This window comes from Tasmannia lanceolata, unplaced genomic scaffold (genome assembly GCF_043159265.1).
Source record: "Tasmannia lanceolata isolate RefF3 unplaced genomic scaffold, GAP_Taslan_0.1 ptg000012l, whole genome shotgun sequence".
Lineage (NCBI taxonomy): Eukaryota > Viridiplantae > Streptophyta > Magnoliopsida > Canellales > Winteraceae > Tasmannia > Tasmannia lanceolata.
This window is the reverse complement of record NW_027518689.1, coordinates 44,787,790-44,808,244: the sequence shown is the minus strand read 5'-3', so window position 1 is coordinate 44,808,244 and position 20,455 is coordinate 44,787,790. Positions and strand designations below refer to the sequence as shown.

At 41.4% G+C, this 20,455-nt stretch overlaps 1 protein-coding gene across 4 annotated transcripts in view; it reads left to right on the top strand.

Annotated features, from left to right (window-relative positions):
* LOC143888344 (uncharacterized) overlaps positions 1-16,405 on the top strand; it is a 41,653-nt gene extending 25,248 nt beyond the window's left edge. For 2 of the 4 annotated variants that reach the window (XM_077392729.1, XM_077392731.1), the window contains 4 exons: positions 6,874-7,511; positions 14,227-14,394; positions 14,594-15,060; positions 15,829-16,405. In XM_077392729.1, coding sequence (XP_077248844.1) covers positions 6,935-7,511; positions 14,227-14,394; positions 14,594-15,060; positions 15,829-15,984 — 1,368 coding nt within the window. In that variant the 5' untranslated portion in view covers positions 6,874-6,934 and the 3' untranslated portion in view covers positions 15,985-16,405. The remainder of the gene's footprint in view (positions 1-6,873; positions 7,512-14,226; positions 14,395-14,593; positions 15,061-15,828) is intronic. The other 2 variants (XM_077392732.1, XM_077392733.1) reach the window with 2 other exon arrangements.
* The last annotated feature ends 4,050 nt before the right edge of the window (positions 16,406-20,455 follow it).

Here is a 20,455-nt window from a genome sequence, read left to right as displayed (position 1 = left end):
CATGATTATATTTTGTAATAACCGACCCCACTATGGGTTGGTAATGCAGATCAACTTAGTCAATCATGGGCCGTGGATTCCACAAAAGAAGAATTTGATCACATTGACCTTTTCGATTGAGGGTTAGAAACCTGGATCCATGATAGGATGACCTTAGAACCCTCGGATCGATCAGCTGACTCAAGCTAGTGGTCGATCCCCTCCATTTCGTTAGGAGATCAAATTGATCCCTCTTGATCAAAGGCTGTATGAATTAGATTCATTAGCTGAACTCTTCGGACCGTCGGATGAATCATCAGATCCCTCGGATCATCGATCAAGCTTGAATTGATGTGAGATCATACAATCCGAGTGTTGATCATGCCTTGATTATCCAATTATCGGATGGCGAGGAAATCAATAGCTCATATTTAATCAAAACTGAAAACGAAAATTTTCATAAGATTAATTTTAGTTGTAGATTTTCTTATATTCATTTAAATTATCCATAGGGTAGGTTTATTTAAATTTTAGAAACATTACATGAGTTGGATGAAAATTCCAACCTAGTTATTTTGGGAAAAAAAATCATAAAATCTAAAGGATAACAAGGTTGAGACTATTGACCTTTGGAGAGAGTGGGAGGACCACCCAAATGTTTTTGTTAAAGGAGATAATAACAACTTTAAATTTAATAACTCCAAGCTCAAATTGATGCGAAATCAGATAATCCGAGTGTCGATCATGCTTTGATTATCCAATTATCGGATGGCGAGGAAATCGATGGCTCTTATTTCATCGTAACTGTAACATATTGCTAAGATTAATTTTAGTTGTAAATTTTCTTATATTCATTCGAATTAACCATAGGGTAGTTTTATTTAAATTTTAGAAACATTACATGAGTTGGACAAAAATTCCAACCTAGTAATTTTGGAAAAAAATCATAAAATCTAGAGAAAACGGTTTCTACACACAAGTGTAGATAAGTTATCTACACACTAGCTTAAAACACAGTGGGTTTGGGTGATCCAAATCATTCATTTGATTGGCCCTCACATAGATAGGGTGTCCATAAAAAATGAGCCCCATAGGATCATCCCAACCCTACGATTTGTGGAGGTAAAATGGACGTGTATAAACCTTCACAAATCTGTCAATTTTTTGCCTCCACGGTTCGAAGGGTTAGGATGATCCTATGAAGCTGATGTTTTGGGCACACCTATCTATGTGAGGGCCAATCAAATGAATGCTTTGGATCACCCAAACAATGTGGGCCCCCACTGTATTTTAAGCTAGTGTGTAGATAACTTATCTACACTTGTGTGTAGAAACTGTTCTCTCTCTCTCTCTCTCTCTCTCTCTCTCTATATATATATATATATATATATATATATATATATATATATATATATATATATATATATTGTTTCCTTATTTAACTTTTGGTTTCTATCTAAAAGGAGAGTACTGTCATGCTGTAAATTCTAATACCTATTATCTTCTGAAGTTTAGAAATATGTCGTATGACCTTGCGGAATTTCGTGTTATGCTGCTTATGACGAGGCAGGGTTGCATGGGGATACAGTGTGAGCGAGTGCGGCATTTTTAGGAGAGGTTACTTAGCCGTCGATGGGTGACACCCGTCGACTTTTATGTTAGTTTAAGTCTGATGTGTTTAGCACTTGTAACGACCACTCATTTATTCTCTTATTATAGTTCAAATTTAAAGATTTTAGGCTATTAGATTCTAATCTGAGGATTGAGATCGTCGATCTACCCTAGATCGATCCTTGATCTTGAATAAAATCTTTAGATTTTCCTTGATCATCTGTGATCAAATGATTAAAAGGAATCAAGGGTAAAGCTTTAAATGATTTATTTTATACCTTCTTTTTTTGAATCAATTTTCCATGGCAAGTATTAAAAGGGGGGTGGAAAATCTGAAACAAATTTTGTAATTGGGGAGGGATCCACATTTTGTAATGGGGAAAACGTGCGCAACCTCCCGTGGAGTATGTGGAGCCCACTTAAAATATTTAAAAAGTTCAATAAAGTTGGCCAAAAAGAAAAACAAATCTTGGTGGATAGACATGAAGTATTTTAGGAAGGTAAAACTAATAGAAATAAGAAATATAACTAGGTCAACGGATAAAGCAAGAAGGAGAATTTATAGGGATCTATATTGTAAGATTTAAGGAGATCCACGTTTTCCCGTTTTGGGAAAACGCGCACACTCTTCCTCCAGTTTGTGTGGGGCCCACTTTCTACCTAATTTTAAGCTAATTTAAAGAAAGATTAATGCCTTGCTTATTCGATGATTATCCAAAAGGATTTTATTGTTGGAAGTTGCCTTCTATGTGGGGATTTCTTTGCGTAACCCATCAAAACAAAAACAAAGGGGACAAGTGCACTGCCATTCACGCCCAAAACGTGAATGACAGTGAAAGGGAGAGATACATAAAAAAAATGATAGAGATTAAGAGAGAGAGAGAGAGAGAGAGAGAGAGAGAGAGAGAGAGAGAGAGAGAGAGAGAGAGAGAGAGAGGAGCAGCAAAGCCAACTTGGTCTTCTTCAATCTTTGTCGTGAATCAAGTAAGTGTATCAACCGTTATAGTTAGATCTCAATCGGTTTCTACTCATGGATGTATAAAAACTAAAAGCAAAATAATAATAATAATAATAATAAAGAAGAAAATAATGATTTTTTTTATCCCTACATCATCAGTGCTATGAAGAAAAAAAATTTCATTGTAAAATATAGTACATCAGTACCATGTAATATGAAAGAGAGGAAAATGATTATATTTTTGTATAAATCCTAGACCATCAATACATAGGAAATAAAGAGATTTTCACAAAAAAAAATAAAAAAAAATAAAAATAAAATAAAATATATATATGGGAAAAGTGATTGTGAGCGGCCCCTCATATAAGCTTATATGAGGTGACCGTTAAAAACATGGCGGGCTCACATTTTTTGGGGTGATCCGAGCCGGTCATTTCATAGGCCCTGACGTAGATAAGGGGTGCTCAAAAAATCAGCTCCATAGAATCATCCCAACCCTTCATACTGTGGAGGTGAAAGAGGGGAAAAATGGACGGGTAAGTGGGCAAATTTATAGCCACCCATTTCCCCCTCTTTCACCTCCACAATTTGAAGGGTTGGGATGATCCTATGTAGCTGATTTTTTGGGCACCCCCTATCTAAGTCAGGGCCTATCAAATGACCGGTTCGGATCACCCCAAAAATGTGGGCCCACCATGTTTTTAGCGGTCACCTCATATAAGCTTATATGAGGGGCCGCTCACAATCACTTTCCCCTATATTTATATATATATATATATATATATATATATATAGAGAGAGAGAGAGAGAGAGAGAGAGGAAAGTGAAGCTACAAACTCGTGTAGCTAACTTAGCTACACCGCTAGCTTAAAATACAGTGGGCCCACATTGTTTGGGTGATCCAAACCATTCATTTGATAGGCCCTCATATTGATAGGGTGTGCCAAAAAAATCAGCTCCATAGGATCATCCCAACCCTTCAAACTGTGGAGGCAAAACTTGACAGATTTGTGAAGGTTTTTACACGTCCATTTTTGCCTCCACAAATCGTAGGGTTGGGATGATCCTATGGAGCTGATTTTTTGGGCACACCCTATCTATGTGAGGGCCCATCAAATGAATGGTTTGCATCACCCAAACAATGTGGAGCCCACTGTATTTTAAGCCGGCGGTGTAGTTAAGTTAGCTACACGAGTGTGTAGCTACACTTTTCTCATATATATATATATATATATATATATATATATATATATATATATATATATAAAGTGTTTTTGCGCAGGGAGCTCCCTGCTCACAAGTGACTTAAAAAGCCACCGATTGGTCACTTTTTGTGGACCCCGCAGAGGTGGACCCGCCATACGAACCAATCGGTGGCTTTTTAAGCCACTTGTGCGCAGGGAGCTCCGTGCGCAGAAACACTTTTCTCATATATATATATATAACTTAAAAAGCCACTGATTGGTCGCTTTTTGTGGACCCCGCAGAGGTGGACCCGCCATACGAACCAATCGGTGGCCTTTTAAGCCACTTGTGCGCAGGGAGCTCCGTGCGCAAAAACACTTTTCTCAGATATATATATATATATATATATATATATATATATATATATATATATATATATATATGTGTGTGTGTGAGAAAAGTGTAGCTACACATACGTGTAGCTAACTTAGCTACACCGACGGCTTAAAATACAGTGGGCCCCACATTGTTTGGGTGATGCAAACCATTCATTTGATGGGCCCTCACATAGATAGGGTGTGCCCAAAAAATCAGCTCCATAGGATCATCCCAACCCTACGATTTGTGGAGGCAAAAATGGACGTGTAAAAACCTTCACAAATCTGTCCATTTTCTCCTCCACAGTTTGAAGGGTTGAGATCATCCAGTGGAGCTGATTTTTTGGGCACACCCTATCAATGTGAGGTCCTATCAAATGAATGGTTTGGATCACCCAAATAATGTGGGCCCACTGTATTTTAAGCCGTCGGTATAGCTAAGTTAGCTACACGTATGTGTAGCTTCACTTAACTCTCTCTCTCTCTCTATATATATATATATATATATATATATATATATATATATATATATAGAAAATAATGATTTTTCTAAGTAATTCTAAATCCCATCAGTATCATGCACATAGGACTGCATAAATGAAGTTTTGTATACTTTCAATCGCAACAGTTGTATGCGCATGATTACTTAAATGGGTTGTTCATCATCACAATAATAGGAACTTAGGGTTTGAATAAGAGGTTTTTGGGTATTTTTCAACCCCATCAGCAATATTAGCATAGAATCTAAATAAGTGGTTTTGTGTATTTTTCAAATTTCACCAGTTCATGCACATAAAATTATGAATAGATAAATCATTCTTTAAAAAAAAAAAATCAGCACCTATGTGTGCTAAAACCACGTACTGAATGATGTCTTTTCTTTAAAATCAACCATTCGTGTTGTGCTTGATGCGGGTATGGCTTTCTCCCTTTCGAAACCAACTTTATGTGCATGTATAAGTTATTGTAATGGTTCTTCCTTGTAGATCAGCATCTACATGTGAAAAATTATATATTGTAGGGCCGCCCTTTCCCAAAAACAGCTCATATACTTGGCCTATAAGTTATATAGATAGTTTTCTTACACTTCTGCCCATGTACAAGATGTACAAATGGTTATATGACAGTTTTTATAGCAAAACAGCCCCTCTCACCTTATATTTAAATAGGGTACGATTAGTTCTTTACGTATTATTACGCATGAATGTTTTGGGGTGATATGTAGGTAATAATGATACTACACTTAGCGGCTATTAATGACTTTGAGTTACAAACAGTGTTGCGTGCGTGAGACATGTTAAAGGATCTCGAATGAGGTCTTAAGTGAAACCAATTAGATAGCCTAAAAAATAAACAAAAAAGGGAATGAGACCCAGGATAAATAACACACCAACTAATTACGATAATCGTTAATTCTTTGGGAGCATAAATGATTTTAAGTGTGGGGTTTTTAGAGACATTTCAGCATTTCTCACATTCGAAATTTCCAAGGCAGATGATAGCTAGACCTTATCAGTATGGTTATTCAATGGTGATGGAGATTTGTGTATGGTGTTAGATGCTAGTTATTTCCTAGTACTGATGTTATTTACTTTCCGTTAAACTTGTTTTAACTGTTCAAGCATATGCCATTTAGAAATTTTAATGCTTAATAATAAATAAACCCAATAACCACCCTAATTCACGTGTATGGAAAGATTAAGAAGACGGAATAAAATAAAGAAAGAAGAAATAAAGACGTAAATGGGGAAGGGTGATGGGAGGCTGTAGAGCCATCTCCGGATAATAAGAAAACATAAATAAATAAATAAACAACTTGGGAGGGTCGTGCCACCCCTTTATTGATGTTGGAATCCTATGAAGACTATAAGTCTCTGGGCGGTATGATCTATCGGAAAATGTCTCTGCGGAATGGACCGTGTGGGCAAAGACAACAAGCTAAAGGGAGCTGGAGTGTCTTGGGTTAAAAGATATTTCAATAATGATAAACTAGAAATGTAATAAATAAATTTTAGACTGATTTATGTTGATATAGCTCGATCCATATTCCGTTCTTATAGTTTTAACTATCCTTACTTTATTCTTGTGTGTTTTATGGATTTACTGTTCCCAGCATAATTCTGCTTAGCATTTATTTCTATTATCTATCTTTTTTTTTGTTGATTCTAACATATACACATTTATTTAAATCTGTTGTCTTGATTAGTATCCAATACCGGTATTGTCTCTATCACAAACTGTTGTGTAACTCATTTTCCTCTCTAGGTATGGAGAGCGTGGAAGAGGGAGTGTTCGTAGATGAGGAAACTTGAGTCTAAAGAGTGGGTCGAAGAATAATTGAAGAAGTGGGAGGCGACAATATCCGTCGATTTCCCTGAGACTTTTCTTTAGAGCTAGAGGAGTTTCGTTCTGTTTTGTTTTTAGGACTTTGAGTTATATTGAGTTTCAGACTATTCATGGTTTTAATTATCTGTTGTTAAGATTAGTTCTGTCTGGAATAAGAATTGTGAATGACAGGTTTATGGTGTTGAGTCTGTAAACTTTGATGTCAATGGTTTGTGGTAATAATCCTCACGGGGAGGAATTTATGGTGCATGTTAGAGCCGGATTTGATTTTAAATTAATGTTATTTGAGTTATTGGTTATATCTTGTAGCCTGTTTCTATCTCCTATAAAATAAATTTCTTGGTATTATTATACATGTGAAGTTATATGCATATTTCTCTCAACTTAGGCAATGATCCGGGTTTCTTTATGCTCCAGGTTTTGCAGTGGCAAAAGTAGATAAAGTCAGGAAGTTTATCAGAGGCCTTGACCAACTATCATGGTGAAGAAATTGAAGAATGATAGTGGCCCGACGCAGCCTAATGTGTGCCCTAATTGTAGGAAGTGTCATGGTGGGCAATGTCGGAACGTTTGTTATAATTGTGGAGACCCGAGCCATAAGCGGAAAGATTGTCCGAAGCCTGAGGTGGCTGAGCAGAGTGAGAAGATTGTCCCGGCTGCAAAACAAGCTGGGTCCAAGAAGAATCAAGGACCTCGTGCGAAGAAATTCAAGAATGATGGTAGCCCGTCACAGCGTAAGTTGTGTCTTTGGTGTAAGAAGATTCATGATGGGAAATGTTGGAAGACAATGAAGGTTTGCTTTAATTGTGGAGACCCGAGCCATAAGCGGGTTGATTGTCCGAAGTTGAGTCGACAAAAGAGTAGAATTCAACGAAAGGAGCATGAGAATGCCAATCAGAATTTCATGACCAACAGCAATCAACAGCAGCAGAACCAGTCGGAGGGAAATCAAAATCAGTCTCAGAATCAAGGACTGGGCACGCAACAAGCTCAGGCAAGCCGAGTCTTTGCAATAACCCAACAAGACACAGATGCATCAGATGAGATCATTAAAGGTCAGCTTTTGATCAATGACATGCTTGCTAAAGTTTTGATTGATTCTGGTTCTACTCACTCTTTTATATCGCTTCATTTTGTTAAAGACTTAAAACTTAAAGCCGGAACCATTACAAATTCCCTTGAGGGTAGAAACCCTTGTAGGGGACGCAGTGGAACAAACTTATATTGAAAGGGGTGCATCACAAAAGTTGGAGAGCGGGAACTCCTAGTTGACCTTGTACTACTATAGATGAACGACTTCAAAGTCATTTTGGGTATGGACTGGTTCGCTTCATACCATGCCAATGTTGATTGTTTTCACAAGTTAGTTAAATTTAATATCCATTGGGAGGAAAATTTGTATTTGAGGGTGTGAGGCATCCATGGAAGATCAAGTTCATAGCATTACTTAGGGCTTGAAGTTGATAAGGAAGGGCTGTGAGTGCTATCTCGCTTATGTGTAAGGGGAAGATGATAACCGTGAGCTCTCAACGACCGGTATTCCAGTGGTGAGCGAGTGCCTCGATGTCTTTCCTGAGGACTTGACTGAGTTCCCCCCGCATAAAGAGGTTGATTTCACCGTTGATCTTGAGCCAGGGATTGGCCCTATTTCTAAGGCGCCATATTGGATCGCCCCCAAATTATTACACTATCCCTCCTTGTCGTAAACTCTTTACCTCTCCATCAACACCCCAATCTCCATCTAAACCTCTCCATCCACATCCCCAAATCCCTTTCCTCCATCCCTCCAACATGGATTCTCTCTTATTCCTCCATACTTTCTCACCACCATCACATTTGAGGAAGAAACCTTCTTCCCGAATCCGGTTTCCATCCTCAAACCCTAAATCCCCATTCAAATCCCCAAGTCCTTAATCCCAAACCCTAAATCCTCCCTTTCTTTCTCTTGTGACTTTTCCACATCCTCTCTATTGTAACTCTGAAAGCCATAACCCTTATGTAAATACCATTTGTAAATCCATTCTTTTCCTTATTTTCTCCAGCCATAATTTCATTTCTTGTTCCTTTGGTCTAAATCTCACTATTTCTCAATATTAGTCTATTGTTGGGTTCTTTCTAGTTCCCCATCATTCCTTCCTTTATGGTTTAAATCATTTCTTTCTTTCTTTTTTGAGTCTCATCCCCCCATCCACTCCATCCTAATCTTGTCCTTTCTCTACATCCATTGTATTATATGGCGTTTGTCTTGGTCTCCAAGGTGCACACCTAGTGTTTGATAAAATATTTGAGAGAGGCGTTATGCCTTTACAGTCTCCTTTCCGCTGCCAGTTGAAGGCCTTAGGCCTCATGTAGTTCCATGGATGGAGTGTTGTCTTGCTGTCATCTCCTGGTTGATCTCTCGCCCAGGGTGAGTTTTTTAGGCGGTTCCCTTTATGTTCTTCACCATTCTTTATTGGCGGTTCGCATTGTTAGTTGCTTCTTGGCATTGTTCCTCCTTCACATTGTTAGTTACTCCTTCTACTTGTTGTTCATGCTTCTACATGTGTGTGTAGTTGCTTTGTGCATCATGGTTTGCGTTGCAATTCACTTGTCCATGTCTATGGCTATATGTCCGGTTGTTAGCGTTGCTTTCCGTCTTGTCTTTCCAGGCGACGTGGTGTCCCCATCGTTGGTTGGTTATATTTCCAGGCGATGTGCTGTCCACCATCGTTGGTTGGTTGTCTCTCTAGGCGATGTGGTGTCCCCCGTCGTTGGTTGGTTATCTCTCCAGGCGACGTGGTACCTCTCATTGTTGGTTAGTTATCTCTCCAAGCAACATGATGTCCATCGTCATTGCTTGATTGTCTCTGGCTATATGCTCGGTCGTTAGCGTTGCTTTCGGCCTTGTCTCTCCAGACGACGTGGTGTTCCCCGTCGTTGGTTGGCTATTTTTCCAGACGACGTGGTGTCCCCCATCATTGGTTGTTTATCTCTCCAGGCGACTTGTTGTTCGCCGTCGTTGGTTGGTTGTCTCTGCAAGCAACGTGGTCCCTCGTCGTTGATTGGTTGTCTCTCCGAGCGATGTGCTGTCCGACGTCATTGGTTGGTTGTTTCGCCAGACGACATGGTATCCCCCGTCGTTGGTTGGTTAATTTTCCAGGTGATGTGCCATCCGCCGTCGTTGGTTGGTTCCTCTTACTTTTTGTTGGTGGGAGTTTTCTTCTATTGGCGTTGTGCTGATTGGCTAATGTCTCTGCTCTTGGTACTTCGTCATTGTTCGATGTGTGTGCCTTTGGTGTGCTTATTTTGTTCAATGGATCGTTGATGTTTCCCTGTCGATGCTTGTTACTGTTATGCAGATTTGATGTGTGTGCCTTTGTTCGCTTTTTACTGGTGTGCAAATTTGTTAGTTGTGCTCTGATTCAGGGGGAGGGTCTATGCTGATTACTTTGGTAGTAGTGCTGATTCAGGGGGAGCTATTGTTCTTCTGGCCGCTAATCACGCCGTTGTACTCTCTGTGGCCATTGTCCCTTTTTTGTTATGTTTTTACTATGTATTCACCACACTAGCTTGAGGGGGAGTGTTGTACCAAGCTGGCTGTGTGTATGTGATTTTTTTATTTATTGTATGGGTATTTTTAGTTGTTTATTGTAGTTTTCTTTGTAACAAGCTGGAGTTCTATAGTATATACACTCCAGCTTGAGGGGGGAGTGTTGAAGTGTGTTGAAGGGTATTTAGGTCATTATGTGTATTGTGAGGGGTATTATAGTCCTTTTACCATGCTGCCCTACTTTGGGCCTATATATACATCATATTCATGGGAGAGCTCCTTAGTGGAGAATCTCACCATCTTCTCCCTTACTCTTCTCCTTTTTTAATTACTAGTAGAGTGAGGAAGGAAAAAGGGATGTTCAAAGGGGAAGTTGGGTCTTTTGCTATTTAGTTTGTGGGATCCATGAAGTTGGTTTTAGTTCTGTTGGTCAGTGTTAAGGTGATACTTTAGAATGGTGGATTGGAGAGATAGCAGGAGTAATTGTCCCATATAATTCCAGATTCCAGGTGTCCCATATAATACCAGATTCCAGGTGCGCCGAGGAAAGTATTAGATCCTCAATAGCTTGAGAGACCATGGTCTTTCGCTTGTCGAGGCATTGCTGCCTAGAAGTTCTTCTACGTTGCTGTTAGTAAAGGAATGTGGTGGTGTTGCTGCTAAAGAAGTGTTGAGGTTTTTTTGGAGGCTGTTTGAGGAAGATGATGGATGTAGGTTGGAATGATTGTAGTGCAGGGCAATTGATTGTAGTGTAAGACTCGCCGATGGCATGGTTCAGGAAGAAAGGGCCAAAATTTTTGTTGTTTTTGTTCAATCTTTCTCGCTCAGGGTATGCCCTGGCTAGCTTTATTTGATGCTATGTAATGCCACGTGGGACTCCTAGTCCCCAATGTAATTTTCATAGTATCAATAAAAATGTCAATTTTCAAAAAAAAATCCTCAACAAAATATACACTCCAGCTTGAGGGGGAGTGTTAGATATATCATATTATGCTGAGGGTATATTGGTCATTTCACTAGTATAATAGTAACTCTGTATATGAGCAATGATAGATACAAGGGAGCCCTTGCATAAAGAGCCGCAAAAGGGCTCTTCATTGGATCCATGTCATTTTCAATTACATTTTAAAATCGGTTGAAAAAAGTAGAATCAGTTACATTTGATGACGTGGATTCAATCAAGAGCCCTTTTTTGGGTCTCTATGAAAGGGCTCTCTCTCTCTCTCTCTCTCTCTCTCTCTCTCTCTCTCTCTCTCTCTCATTTGCCATTATATATATAGGGTGATGATATTTTTCACCCCCCTGCAGTACGCATACGCCCCCCCCTAAACATGATTTGACGTCAAAAATCGTTAAAGTTGCCCACTGTTCACATCAAATCACGTTATAAGGGGGGCGCATGTGTACTGCAGGGGGTGTGAAAATATCATCTCCCTATGTGTGTGTGTGTGTGTGTGTGTGTGTGTCCTTCGTTAAAGTCATTCACTTAGTCCTACTTGGATTAGATGTTCTAAAAGAAAGGACTATTTAAAATAAAGAAAAAAACCCCTGACTTTCGAAGCTCAGTCACACTGATTTAAAGCAGAAAAAGATCAAAGCGGAACGATAAAGCTAAAACTGAAGTTGCATCACATTAGAGTGGGCTCCATTTGGATCAACTATCCTCCTCACGAATGGCAACTTTGAAGTGGACCCTATCAGCATGAAGATCCTCTTCACAAACAGCACGCCTCTTGTTTTCCTTGGCTCATGTCGTTGGTCCATTTCTTGATCACGAATGGTCCTTTCTTTTCTGCTCTTATGTATGTTATGATTACCTTTGGTTGTTCTAGTTACATGTTTTTTCATTTCATCTTTTGACCTCAACATGATGTTTTGCCGCATCACATACCAACATAGTTACTAATATTGTTTCGTTTTGTTTAGTGGTGTAGGACATATCGTTGTCTCATCCGTTAGCGTTTGGGTATTCATAGGCCTAATTGCTATGAAATTTAGTACAAAACATCGGTGAAACTAACCATTCATTATCAAATGGTAACTATAAATATGACAAATAAAAATCTAGTTAATTTGACAAAAAACCTTCTCTTGAAGCTGTTGGAAGGATTTGAGGAAGATGGTAATTTGAAGGAGTGATGAAAGTAGGGCATTTGAAGTTTTTTTATAGCTCATACATTTGGAGGCTAAAACGACATAAAAATATAAAATGTACTTCAAATGGCTATAAAATGAGCAAAAGAAATTAAGGAAAATAGTAAAATTACAAAAACTAGTAATTAGAGGGATATTTCTTAGATTTTTCCAAAACCATGGACCTATTCCACCATGTTTCATACCGACGAAACAGAATGAAACAAAGCAGAATGGAGCAGAAAAGATCTAAATTCTGGCCGGAATGTTCCACTCTGCTGTTCTGTACCATTTTCCTCAATGGGATAGTACGTTTTGTCCGTTCCGAACAAAACATAATGGAATTGATAATTGTGCATACCACTGTGGATATGGTAGTGATCCATACTAGTAGTACAGTCCGTCTCCTTACATTTGCAACCCATCCTCCTTAACAAGTGTTTCATGCACACTATTGTTAACTTACCAACTTCTCCAAAAAGCTTAAGCTGTTAGAGAGAGGTGTTATTTATTTTTTATACTTTAACACTCCCCCGCACATGGGGGCCACTTGGCAAACACGTGGCACATGTGGTCCCACTTTGGGCCGACCATCGCATGTGAATGTTTGCTATCTGGGAGGTTTGAACTTGAGACCTTTGGCTCTGATACCATGTTAACTGAGATTAGAGAAAGAGAATAGTGAGTTAGGGCTAGGCTCCTCCTCACTTAAGTATTTATATAATAAGATAAAGGCGTACAATGACTATAATAACCCTATGATTAAAACTTATTCTAACAACTACAAATTACCTCCAAGGAGCTGAACATTATATTGGCCATTGCACTTCGCTTAGAATTTCTCGATGCAAGTAAATCTACGAGGAATCCAAACAAAGAAAATAGTAAATCTACTAGGAATTCAACAAAAGTAGTTAACTTACTAGAGAATTGAGCAATCACACAAATGATTCAACAGATCTTTACAAACATTATGGTGAGAAGAAGACAGTCAAATGAAAGCCCTAATAATGGGTTAAGCCACATCGTTGATAATAAATACATTATCGAGAGGGAGGGTTTTTGGATGTGCGGCCAGAAGATAAGAAAGCTGATGTGGGTAAATGGGAGCTGAGATGTTTTGGTGAAAAGGGAGCCATTCGAAGTGTGGACAACGACCAGGAAGGAGACAATAGCTAGATTGAATGGGAACAAGGAGGGAGAATGAGGTTGCAAGGTTTTCCATATGGATTTCGACATAATGTGACCTGCAGCAAATTATGGTGAGAAGAAGAAGACCCTTTTCACAAATCAAATGAAAGCCCTAATAATGGGTTAAGCCACATCGTTGATAATAAATACATTATCGAGAGGGAGGGTTTTTGGATGTGCGGCCAGAAGATAAGAAAGCTGATGTGGGTAAATGGGAGCTGAGATGTTTTGGTGAAAAGGGAGCCATTCGAAGTGTGGACAACGACCAGGAAGGAGACAATAGCTAGATTGAATGGGGACAAGGAGGGAGAATGAGGTTGCAAGGTTTCCCATATGGATTTCAACATAATGTGACCTGCAACAAATATCCTACATGTGTGGCTTAAAACAATCACCACTCGATTTTTTCATACATACATCCAGGCGATAGTTTCTTTAGGTGGATCTTTGGCATGTGCTTGAAGTTTTCATTTCAGTGACAAATTGTCCTAGGTCCATCGAGGTGCATCACTTAGATCCATTTTCTACTAGAAATGCCTTTTATTACTATGGTGCACTTTAGTCCTATTGGCATTAATTGTATGAAATTTCTGTTTATGATGTAACGAAAGAACTCTCCCACAAGAAGGCCCTGTTCATTTCAGATTGTAACAACCAATGGTGAGATTCCCAACCGATTATTGGCCCAAAATTAATACTTGAAATTCAACAGACCCTCTGCTTTTTTCTTCTTTTGCTTTTTGCGGAATAACTGAGATAAGTAAATTTTTTACCATATAAAGTAAGAATTCTGCTCTCATAAATATAGATTTTGCCGATCAGGAATAATAATAAAATGATAATGCCAGTCATTTTGATACGGTACTCACAATAATATGGATTTATTCATATACTAATTTTTTTAATTTGAGCTGCAGATCCTACTCTGGAGACGGAAATACCCACATTAATAGTAGGACGGATTCCAGCATTGAATAGATCGGCAGATAAGAATATATGTCCATCTGGGCCAGTTGGCTTCATCGACTCAGCAATTGAAGTGGTTGCTGTTGAACCAATTGGTTCATCAGTTGCCCCATTACACGGTAAATTTTGTGCCAATAATCGATTGGGACCCTCATTAGTTGCCCCATTAGTTGTCACAATCTGAAACGAACAGTGCCGATGCCTCTCTCTTCTCTCATCACTTCTTGACATTAAATGATTAAATCTGCTTTTACATTTTCATCTAATTCTTGCACAACACAGCTCACTGCCTCGCTGACCCATTCCCCACCTTTGTAGCAGGAGAAACTAGTAATTATATGGCTACTACTGGACAGAATGAATATGCCACATTTGAAGAGAAGATGAGGAAAACAGTTTACTTGGATAACCTCTCACCAGAGGTTACAATACCAGTCCTGAGAACAGCTCTTGGGCAGTTTGGGATTGTTACTAATGTTCAGTTCATTCCCAACTATATGGAATCGAGGGATATCCCACAATGTGCTTTGGTGGAAATGGAAACTTCAAAGCAGGCAAAATCTATAATCACTGATATGTCCATGTATCCTTTCATGATGTCTGGGTTACCCAGATGTGTGAGAGCACGAGCAGCAGAACCAGAGATGTTTGGTGATCGCCCTGTACGACCTGGTAGAAAGATACATTGCCAATGGATAGAACCCACAGACCCAGATTTTATGGTTGCTAAGAAATTGAAGCAACTTACCAGGAAACATGCTGCAGAAGCTTCATTTCTACTCAAGGTAAATGCAACTTTCATCTTAAATTCCTTTCGAATTTCATTTTCGTATTAATTTGTAGGATTGAGTATATGTGCCCCTACCAGTCTGCCACTATCTGTGTTGCATCGATTCTTGCTTCCCTTGCTGAATCCGTGTCGACACGTTTTGACACGCGTTTCAGACATGAATTCTGCTTACTAATAGGGGCCTGTGAGGGACACCATAGTAAACTCCTCCTCGTTGTACCGAAATGGAGGGCTGATTCAAACGACTAGGTACGGCATCACATTTGAGTGGGGACACAGCAAGATTCTTGCCATAGCCGTTTCCTGCATTAATCTTGTTTTTTCAGGCGAATCCCAACACATCGCTGACTCTTTTAAAATGTGAATATTGTATATTTTCCCTTTAAATGTGTTTTCGTCTTAATTGTTTTTTAATAAAAGCAGTCTGTCCTCTCCTAATAAAAACCCTAATGCCTCGACCCTCCACCCTTAAATTTTTCATAAATGCATATCTAAATTGTTTATTTTATCTAATAAAAATTACTGAATCCACGAATCCTACTTTTGGGGTTTATCGAATCTGACATCTCGATTCCATGTCGGATCTCGATATGCGGATCCAAATCCATGCAACACAGGCTACTGTCCCGGTATATAGTTCAAAGCCATCGCGTGTTAGTTTGGTGCTGTTTTTCTTTCTGGGTCCAATTCTTAATGATCGGGGAATTATCCTCCATTAAATGAAATAACTCGGAGGAGTTCGTGTTTGTTTCTTTTCTTGCAGCTTCAACTGGATGAGGAAGAAAAACTTGCAAAGCAGCAGGGGGAACAACTTAAAGGGGAATACAAGAAGCTTGACATGATAGAGAGCGTTGTGGTTGATGGGTCTGTTAATAAGTTGGCACGCCATTATCAGATCAATATTACAGATGAGTATTAGAGGCCCTAATCGGCTCATCTTCTTTGATTATGTGACTGTGTGTAGTTTCATTTGAAGAGAACTGGAGACAAACATAAGATCCTTGCTCAACACAGGCTACCCATGGGATCTTACGCTTTACTTTTTCAAATGGGCCCAGGAAGTTCATATAGAAAAAAACAGAAAAATCTTGTATATGAAAAGATTGTATCAGAAAGCTGGAGACTATTAAATATGTCAACTTAATTCTGGTTTCTTCATTGCAGCAAACAGAGTTTTTTTGTATCCATTAGGAGAAGTTCCATACTCTTGGTTCCAAAGGTTTAAGTTCACTTACATCTATCTCAGTGGGGAAAATTCTGTATGCTAATCTTACTGTTTCTTCTTAAAAAACTAATTTTATTTGGTTTTAAGCCATTATATTTTTATAATGGGCTTGGTACTCCTAGTTTGACCCTGTCTGTTGACATAAAGAGGTTCCATGCAAAACAAGGATGTCCTCTCTAGAATTGTCTTTTTGTTGTTGTTGTTTCAGTAATGGAAAAAATGGGCTTAAATTAGAGCAGGCGAAACGGGCGGCTGGTGGAGAGACTCTGCTTTTCTATTAGAATTTGTCGAAAATCGGCGCAAAAAAGCCCACTAAAAAATTTGAAATAAAAGAAACGGGCCCGAATGTTGAAGAACATTATTCCTGGCTTTTTTTTAAAGCACACAAGGGGGGCCAAGAATGGTTAAAGGATGAAACCTAAACATCCTTGATATTAGAAGAGCTTGAAGTATATTATCGTCCCATTCATTTCACAACTTAACTTCCTTGATCTCTTTCTGGAGAATCTGAACCAAGCAAGCTCAACCTAGCTCGGGGTATGTTAGGCCCGAAATCGGTTAACAGATATGACAGTGACGTAAGAGCCGAGCTGGAGGGCCCGATGAGCTGAAGAGAAGGAAATAGAGTCCGGATGAACTGTGTTCTGCACAGAAGCAAACGAGGTCAGAATGATCGACCCGGAGTATACTCCGGACAGGCCCTTCGACACTCAAGTCAGTACGAGCCGGAGTGAAGAGGGAGTTTTAAGAGTGGTGGGTGAGAATTCAATACCCCGATTTATGAGCTTTGGAAGCCCTTTTATAGAGGAAATTTGGGGTAGGTGAGGAGTTAATGCTCCAAGGCAGGTGTCCACCAGCTATAGGTTCGGGCTCACCTACTCTGAGGTAATTACCGAACTACCCTTGTTGACGCGAGATCTGTAGTGGGCCCCTCCTCGAGACACGTGCCGGCAGCTGATAGACTGGTCCGCGGTGGGCCCTCCCCTAGCCACGTGTCGGCAGCTAACAGGCTGCTGCGCTTTTACACCCCATCAGTTGCCCCCCAGTTCTCCAAGTTGTTACGGCGACTTGGGGAAGTGTGGTAGAGTACATCTCTGACTGATGGTGGTTGAGGGGTCTGCGAGGCAGTCCGGAATTTATGAGCAGTCCGGAGATAAGAGCAGTCCGGAGTTTCGGAGCAGTCCGGAGACAGGAACAGTCCGGAGTTTGGAGCAGTCCGGAGTTTTGCCAGTCCGGATTTTGAAGCAGTCCGGATTCTGGAGCAGTCCGGATTTTTGGAGCAGTCCTGAGACAGGAGTAGTCCGGAGTTTGGAGCAGTCCGAAGTTTTGCCAGTCCGGATTTTCGGAGCAGTCCGGATTTTGAAGCAGTCCGGATTCTGGAGCAGTCCGGCTTTTGGGGCACTCCGGATTCTGGAGTAGTCCGGAGTTTATCAGTCCGGATTTTTGGAGCAGTCCGGATTCTGGAGCAGTCCGGAGACAAGAGCAGTCCGGAGTTTGGAGCAGTCCGGATTTTTGCCAGTCCGGATTTCCCCAGTACGGCTTGGGCCGGACTGTGTTTTTGACGTCTTTAACGAGACGCGTCATATCCAGTCCGGCTTGGGCCGGACTGTTTTTTGTCGTTTTGTGAGACGCGTCATATCCGGTCCGGACTGTTTTTTGTCGTTTTACGAGACACGTCATATCCAGTCCGGCTTGGGCCGGACTGCTTTTTGTCGTTTTGCGAGACGCGTCATATCCAATCCGGCTTGGGCCGGACTGTTTTTTGTCGTTTTGCGAGACGCGTCATATCCAGTCCGGCTTGGGCCGGACTGCTTTTAATTCCTTGGAGATACGCGTGTCTTCACTTGCGCCTTCGCCTCGATGCGTGTGTCCATCATTTATGATAAGACACGTGGCACCAGTAAGACGCCCTCGAAGTGTGTGCTCTTCATTAAATGCACACCGCCTCAGGTAAAACTTATTAAAGGAGGTTTTTACCTTCTCATTTTTTACTTTTACTTCTCCTTCTCCTCCACTTCTTTTCTCTGCCAGTTCGGCGAAGGCCAGTTCGGCTCGTATAGTTTTGCAGTTGTGAACGGTCGTGGATTCAGAAGCTTCCAGTTCGGTACCTTGAGCAAATCGGTAATTTCTTCAGCGCGTCTCATTCGTTTCTTTTCCTGCTTTCATGTCTAATAGCTCTAGTTCTGAGTCCGGTTCGGGGGAGTCGTCTTCTAGTAGTTCAAGGTCTAGAGCGTCGATTAGAACCAAGGACAGGCCTACCTGGTCACCAGCCCCGAAAACGGCAAGTCCCGATGTCAGTGTGGATATCATATGGAGTGATGAGGAGGTGGAGGACGAAGTGATTTTGGACTTGAACGCCATTCCGCTTCGGACAGATAGTTACGTCCCACCGGAGGGGAGTGTTGGTAGTGACGCTGGCGAGGCGTCCACAACGTTAATCCCTGGCCGAGCCGTTGAGGTCGTGGCGAGGGCCCGGATGGATGCTAATCCCAAATACAACATACAGGCTCTCAACGAGGAGAATCACCTGGATGAGTCCATGTTGGTGGTGATTAGGGATAAATACTGTATTCCATCCAGGTTTGGGCTGAGGGAGGCGACGGAGGGAGATAGGGCTTGTAACGAGAGTTCTGATGTTTGCATATACGATGAGTCGCTGAGAGCCGGACTCAGATTTCCTATGCACCCATTCTTCGCCTCGGTGCTTCAATACTACGGGCTGGCTCCGGCTCAAGTAGCGCCTAACTCATGGAGGCTACTGATAGGGTTCGTATACCTCATTCAGGGCCGGCTTCAGAGGAACTTGTCCGTGCCCTTGTTCCGCGCGTGTGCGCAATTGAAGAGGCACAAGGGCGGGGGTTGGATTTACATTAGCCAGCGCCCGGAGGTAAAAATGATTACTGGCATCCCCTCCTCTATACACTTGTGGAGAAACAGGTTCTTTTATGTCGAGGACAGGGAGTCCAGCGAGCCCTGGCCGGTCCCTTTGAAGTGGGGAACCCCGGATGCAGTCGCGATGAGTCGCAAGCTGCTTCTCGAGGGCGAGGATGCGAGGACGCTTGCCTTGCTTCGGGAGGTGCTGGATCACGAGGGACCTATCGATTGTTTGAACTTCCAAGGGGAAGAGGTTCTGGCTGGGTTGGGCCTTAGTACCGCGACCCGGGCAAGTACGTGGCTAGTCTTGTTTAAAACTTATCTTTCCTCTTTTTCCTTGCTTTTGACTGGTTTTGTTTGTGTGTTGATTTTCAGAGATGCAACAACAGTCTTTGGTAGACAAAATGAGGAAAGGAGCGTTTGGGAAGGCCCAACAGGGCCAGAAAAGGAAGACCGTAGAAATGGCGAGTCCGGCGCCCTCCCAGGCCACGGCACCGCCTGCTAAGGCACCGCCTGCCAAGGCCAAGACAGTGGTTAAGTTGGTGGGCGTCCACAGCCGTGGCCTGGAATCTTCCAAGTCAGGAGGGACATCAGCGGGAGCCCGTCCTCCCGCGGTGAGGGCTGGAGACAACGTTTTTCGGCCCAACTGGGCTGTCCAGAAGAACGACACCGGTCTGGGTGAGACCCGGGTGGCTAAGGAGCTTCTTAGCAAAGTCCAGTGACAAGCAGCAGGTTCTCCACGAACCTCCTGCCGCGGCTGAAGAGGCCATTTTCTCGTCAACTTACAAGGTGAAGTGGCTTTCAAGTGTTTATTTATTTTTGCTCAATCCTTCACTCTTCTGTGCTTAACACTGGTCGATCTGCTTGCAGATTTTGTTGTACTTTAATGATCTCAATCAGAAGAGTCAGAAGTTCGCTGAGGCGATAACGAAATCCAAGGAGGAGAACGGCAAGCTGATCCAAGAGGTGAAAGGGCTCCAGGAGACCACTGAAAAATTGGCTGAGGAAAACAAGCGGGTGAAAGAAGAAAACAAGCGGATCAAAGAAGACTTCGCCGCTCAGCTGACTGCGCAGAAGGAGGAAGCAGTGGAAGCCCTCAACGCCCAAAGGGACAGAGCCCGAGAGAGGCAAGAAGTGGCCGTTCAGAGAAAGGAGGATGAACTCATCGCCCTATCTAGCGAGGGGTACAAAATTGGGTTCTATGACTGCCTCGAGCAGGTCAAGGAATCTGACCCGGGTGTTGATTTGTCCAGGGTGGTTATGCCTGACCCACCGACGCTTACCGGCGATG